Here is a 6441-nt window from a genome sequence, read left to right as displayed (position 1 = left end):
CCAATATCAGACGGGGAGTGTTATGGAACCTCTTTTGTTTTAATTACGCCGCGAGCCAGTCTGGCTGCGGTCCACAAGTCGTTGCTACGGCAACGGACATAAACAACAACTGTAACAACTGTAACGCCACTTCGCAACTTCTTGGCAACTTTGTTTCGTCTGTCAAAAGCATTGCTTGTAAGTTATTTTAGTCAATGTATGTTTTCTCATTAATCCTATGAGTCTGTGTAACATAAGCAGATCTCATCTCATTGTATGCCGCTTGTTATTTAGAGAGTTATTCATATATTAATCTAAATCATTCTTCTATCATTCTTGTACAGTTTTACAGATCTATTTATGACTAAACAACATGAACTTCATCCAACGTTGTTCGACTCGTTCTTGAAATAAGAAGATTTGTTTAAGCTACTTGTCAATGGTGTTAGAGACCACCGGAGGACAGGATAGTGAGCAATACAACTGCATGTTGAAATTGACCAAACTGTCCCTTTAAGGATGTTTTCTTTGGTGTTAATATATCATTGAAAATCCTTTAGAGGAACAAATGATATTCTGACATTTTGAAGGATTTCTTTATTAGACGCTTTATTTTGTGGTACGACCCATGAGTGCTTTTTTGGTGTTTCTTTCTGGGTGCAGGAGAATGATGTAGCATTTTGGGGCAAAAATGGCCATAAGTAATCCAAAACTGGAGGCCAAGATAGCAAAGATCTCCACTGCATCTGCGTATTTACCAGGAGAGCTGACATACGCAGGAACAAACGCAATCCACACAGCACAGAAGATTAGCATGCTAAATGTAATGAACTTGGCCTCATTGAAAGTGTCAGGTAGTTTTCTTGCTAAGAACGCTAGCAGAAAGCTAATGGCTGCCAGAAGGCCTATGTAGCCCAACAGTGTAGCAAACCCTGCCACTGACCCAACTGCACACTCAAACACAATCTTGGAGCTCTGGTAGTGAGTGTTTTTGTGTGGCGTAGGAGAGGCAGTGGACAGCCAGACCACACAGATGACCACTTGGAGAGAGGTCAAAAGGAGGACGATGCCTCGTTGCTGAGCTGCTCCAAACCACTTCATGGTTCCATGACCCTCAGGCTTAGAGGCCTTGAAGACAGCAATCACCACCATCGTCTTCACCAGGATGCTGGAGACACAGAGCACGAAGCTGATGCCAAATGCTGCATGACGGAGCTGACAGGTCCATGTCCTGGGCTGACCAATGAACAGCAGCGCACACAGGAAACAGAGCTTTAGTGAAAGCAGGATCAGGAAGCTCAGCTCAGAGTTGTTGGCTCGGACGACTGGTGTGTGCCGGTGGTGAATAAAAATCCCAAGCACCACAGCAGCGACACATGCCCCAAACACAGACACTGTGCTTAAAGAGATGCCCAGGGCTTCTTCGTAGGAGAGGAACTCAACCTCTTTGGGGACACATTCATCTTTCTGTGGACTTGACCAGAATTCTGTTGCACACCGGAAGCATTCAAGAGAGTCTTGGGAAAATAGTGGGAATGCAGAGTTCAAAAGAACAAAAATGGAAAGAACAAAACATTGGTTATGTACATTGTGTATTTATGTATCTAACATAGAGGTTGGCTTCTGTGTGTAGGATATATAGTGGACATCCCCAGACTTACACTGTATTATTTAGTAGCCCCTTAATGCACACTGTAATAGTCATTGAAAAGTTAATTACCACAGTACTACTCTACTGTGACAGAAGACAGGGCCTTTAGTAATGCGCTACAACTTGGTCATTGCCATTCTGGTAACAACAAATTTATAACGCTGTGTTTTAAAGGGTTAAATGGGGAATTTCCAACATGTTTATTTTTACCTGTGGCGTTACTGATCTCTCCGTCCGCACAGGGAAGGCAGTCAAAGCAGCAAACAGGCAGTCCCTTTCTTGTGGCTTTTCTGGTTCCAGGGGGACAAGACTCACTACACACTGACCTAGGAGGCTGAAAGTGTATTCTGTAAGGTTTTCAGTATTTCATTGCAATGCACAATACCGTATAATGCTTATGAATATTTGTCATGTCATTTTAATAGAATCAACAGCTTTAAATATGGCATTCGTTGTGTTCTGACGTGTTTCCTTTATAATATATTTCTGAGACATGAGTAACCACCGTACATGATGCATTGAACATGGGAATAATCTAAGAATTTCTTTAATTTCCTGCAGTTATGAAATATCATTGTCTGCAAAGCCATGGAATATTTATTCAATGTGTGTTACTTTGCTATCAAAATTTGAAACGGTTTATTTAAGCATTGCTTTTATATGAGAAGATATCACATACAGTATGTCAGAATTCATATTTTTGTATGGGTCATAATAGGACACTAAATTACTTTTTTTGATTCAAAGTTCCAGAAGATTTTGTCCTCTTCCAGACTTAAGACTTTGTGGCTTGGTTTTGATTCGTCCACATCCCCCACTGTTCTGGCCTTCATGGATCCATCTGGCATCCCATGCCAGTTTAGGATATCATAGATGGCCAAGGCATCACCATTTTCGTCAAAAGACACCTGATCCCCAAAGCCTGTTGTGAAGTTCACTGACTGCAGGTAGTGAAGCAACTGGTAAGAAGAGAGTGCATTTAATGTAGTGACTGAATACCATGACCTCTTATTAATCCAAACATTTCAGTACCAATTTTGAAAGCTTTTTCAGGGATGTCAAACACAAATTAATATGGAGACCAAAATTATAATCCGGGATGAAGCTGTGGGCTGAGCTCCATATGGTTTTTTTTAAAAAGCAGAAAAAAACTGTGCATGCACCCATTTCAAAGGCAAATTTCACAAACACTCATGGTAACATGTCTGAACATGTTCTGTTGTATGAGTGGGAGGTGTTACATTGGCCTCTACACACTCACCACATATTCCTATGACACCAATTCCATGCTCAAGTGATGTTATTATACATACTATATGTGGTGTATGTGGGCCAACTGTAACACATTTGAAATGATCAGGCGTGCCAAATAAAATTACTCCGCGGGCCAGATTTGGTCGCCGGGCCTGAGTTTGACACCCCTGGCTTAAAACATTTGCATTGTTATGCATACCTGCCAGGGCTGCATCCCATGAAGACTGGCACAGCTATTCCCCTCAAAGGGCCCTTGCCCTGGCACACAGCTCACAAGATTGTGGAGAGAATGTGCCAATGCATAGACTGCTTTGTAGACATTGTAGGAAGGCCTGAGTTCAGACACATCACTGTATGCCATGTCAGCTTTGCTCAGGTCCTCCTGCCCTGTGCAGATCTTTCCCTCAGCCACTAGCGAGGCCTCAGCTGGGTCAAACCTGCAGCTGAACATCTCCTGCCAGAACCTTCTCACCATGTTATTTTTAGGGTCGTCGTCAGGGCGGACGCTCAACAGAAACTCCCTCAGTCCATCAATCTCTCCTCTGCGTATGGCGATGCCCAGAGTGCCTCTGAGGAAAGGGAGCAGGCGCGGAACGAGGAAAGCAGTGGATGTGGACCACGCCTCGCTGGCGATCCACTGCCGTATCACATTCTGACGTACCACTTCGTCCATGAGGGGCAAGAGGTACGAGCCCGTCGAGAAGACCACAATCACCCGGGAGGTGGACTGCTGAATCACCTGCAGGGTTGCCAGATGGGAAATGCTGAGTTATCGTTCCAAAACCTCAAAATTATCGTTTTCGGGGGCTATTTGGGAGGAAATTATCGTACAAGACCCAAATTGTTGTTTCAAGGCATCAAAATGAACTGAATGACTGAAATTATCGTACATCCTTTTTTTGATCGCACAGAGGACAAAATGGACAAAATGATGGTACAAAGACGATAATTATCGTACATCTGGCAACACTGACCTGCATGATTTTTCTGATCTCCACAATGTCATTGTCCTTGGGCAGTATTTCTGAGAATGCCACACAGCCACCAAACGCGCTGACGTCTTCGTGGAAAGAATGGGCAGCATGCCGGCCGTAGTCGTCGTCGCTGTAGATGAGACCGACCCAGGTCCAGTGGAAGTGCCTCAGTATCTGAATCATGGCTCTCACTTGGAAAGCGTCGCTGGGGATAGTCCTGAAAAAAGACGGGTAGCGCTGTCTGTCACTCAGGCAGGAACAGGTAGCAAAGAAGCTTACCTAAAAGACAGTAAAACACAAACACAAAAACTGTGCCATTCTTAATCAATGCCTGTTTTCTTATGCACGTTATTGCACACATATGCACTAATGGACATAAAGAGAGTTTTACAGAAATAACCATAACAATACATGAAGGGACAGAGCACATTGCAATATCAGAGGCATAATAATCAGAGGCGTAATAAATATTACTGTAGAATATTTAAACAGTGTTTTTACATTTTTACATACAGTACTTTTATCAATGTGAAAATAAATTGGCACCGGCTGTAAATTGAGGGAGAACACTGACAAGAGAGAACAGTCATTTTGACTTTTTTTCTTCTTGTTTTTAGTCCTTTTTGCTTTGGTGTTGACAGGTAACCACTGGCATTGTACCATACACCAAAACAAGTTGAGCTTTTTTCAGAATATGTATTATTTTTTGTACATACCATAGGTACTCGGAACAGTCCAAGCACACTGGATATGGCAATGGAGTGAGTGGACCCCGGGTCCCCCACTATGCCTAGCACAGGAGGCAAACCGCTGCAATTCCCCATTGAGAAATGCTCCTCTGTTCCACTCACGAGAGCCGTGGCTGCTCGAAACGCCACATCCAGCCGCACACAGTTGTCAAACATGCGGTAGCCTAGCTTGATCGAGGGGAGCAGGTCTGGGTTCCTGTTTATCTCTCGCACGGCAAAAAGCATGGTCATAGCTGCTTTAAAACCTTCCACATCAAATCTGACAAAGAGAACACACAATTACTTATAGTTACACACAAGTCATAAATGGGCCTTTTATCCAGCAGGTCACGGTGTGAAAAGATTAATCTCATCAGTAGCATGTTACAGACATTACATCATGGTGAAAAGGAAGAAAGCAGTTGCACACAAGAGCTGAATGCAAAATCAAAACTGTGTTAAACAAAGCCGAATAAAGTAAATAAAACCGACAGACAAGGGATAAACGTTTCGGGTCTAGCCCATCATCAGTGTTCCCAGTTAGACATTACATTATAAATGAAAATGTCGACAAATCAATACATGTCCGACCGTAAATACGTACAAAATTGTATCAATACATACAAATGAATCAATCAATACAAATGAATAAACACAATTCAAAATAAAGACACATCTACATGTTTTTTTCTGTCCTGAAACCTGCCTGCAGCCCCTAAACTCACTCGTGGCACCAGAGTTGCTCTGGCTTGCTCCTGAAAGACAGCTCTGGAATCACAGCAAGCAGGTGGACCTCAAACAACCCCCCTATGACCACATCTCCATCCTGGTGCATCCCAGTCAGAGAGAACTGCTCCCGCAGCCGACAGGGGCCAGGAGTAGTGGTGGTGGGGGGAGTGGTGAATGTGAGGGAAGGAGAGGAGAGTGTGGTGACTACTACTAATAGCAGTGCTGCCCAAGACAGCACAAGGGGAGTTGGACAACCCCCCATTTCTGCCTCCTCTGTGTGCCCATATTCACGATAGCTAGTGGTTTTATAGGGAGGGTTGAGGCTTCTCGCTGTGACAGTTCTCACTGACCATGTCACATTGGGCAGGCTTACTAGTTGGGGGTGGGGTGGTGTGGGGGTGGTGCAGGTGATAGATGGTGGTGGTGGTGGTGGTGGTGGTGGTAGATGGGGGGAGAGGGTCTACACACTGTGTCTTCAGTTATAGAGCTAATGTTATTCTTTCAGTTTTCTTTCATATTAACACAGAAGGTGAAAAAGTGGATCGCACTTCTTTTCTTCTTTTTCTTTAAAAAAAAAAACTTTTTTACGTAACAGTAGAGGAACGCACCACACGGAAGAGCACGGTGTATCTGAACTACTACTTTCATATCAATACAAATTATTTGTTTTCAACATCCAGTCAATAACTATTGGCTGGACCTTTGTCGATAGACAAATTATTACTGCCATTGCCATTAATGAATTATGGCTTCAGAAAAGAAATAAGCTACAATATGCAGTACCGTGTGGCCTGACATCTTTATGTATACACACGTCATGACAGTAACAACAGAAAAGATCATAGTTGACATATTCTTTGGCTTCCTTTGCAAAATCTAAGAAAGATGTTCTTGCTTTTGCCACCCTTCTGGCAAGACAACTGATTGTTTTGAACTGGAAATCTTCTGCACCACCCTCACATACCCGTTGGATCAGGGACATCCTCTATTTTCTCAATCTGGAAACAATCAGACTGTCAATAAGAGGTAGAGGTGAAGTGTTTATGAGACTTTGGGGACCATTCCTTAACTATGTCAACAGGCCTGATGTTGCACTTATGCCTGACTGATGTGTAGGTTTCTTGTC

At 43.3% G+C, this 6441-nt stretch overlaps 1 protein-coding gene across 1 annotated transcript; it reads right to left on the bottom strand.

Annotated features, from left to right (window-relative positions):
• Positions 1-588: 588 nt before the first annotated feature.
• Positions 589-5448, bottom strand: LOC134454355 (extracellular calcium-sensing receptor-like). The gene is made up of 7 exons (XM_063205310.1): positions 5312-5448; positions 4575-4866; positions 3859-4137; positions 3084-3623; positions 2362-2589; positions 1841-1964; positions 589-1466 (listed from the first exon to the last, which is right to left on the bottom strand). The coding sequence occupies exons 1-7, from the start codon at positions 5419-5421 to the stop codon at positions 589-591; spliced, it is 2451 nt and encodes an 816-aa protein (XP_063061380.1). The 5' UTR covers positions 5422-5448.
• Positions 5449-6441: the final 993 nt, after the last annotated feature.

Source organism: Engraulis encrasicolus, chromosome 8 (genome assembly GCF_034702125.1).
Source record: "Engraulis encrasicolus isolate BLACKSEA-1 chromosome 8, IST_EnEncr_1.0, whole genome shotgun sequence".
Lineage (NCBI taxonomy): Eukaryota > Metazoa > Chordata > Actinopteri > Clupeiformes > Engraulidae > Engraulis > Engraulis encrasicolus.
The sequence above is the reverse complement of the archived record's forward strand: the minus strand, read 5'-3'. Positions and strand labels throughout refer to the sequence as shown.

Excerpts from the sequence above, each read along its gene's own strand:
- LOC134454355 (XM_063205310.1), bottom strand. The coding sequence starts at position 5,421 with ATGCACCAGGATGGAGATGTGGTCATAGGGGGGTTGTTTGAGGTCCAC. Across the intron at positions 4,867-5,311 it reads GAGCAACTCTGGTGCCACGA|ATTTGATGTGGAAGGTTTTA; the intron begins GTGAGTTTAGGG and ends TCTCTTTGTCAG. Across the intron at positions 1,467-1,840 it reads AGAGATCAGTAACGCCACAG|AATTCTGGTCAAGTCCACAG; the intron begins GTAAAAATAAAC and ends GGTGTGCAACAG.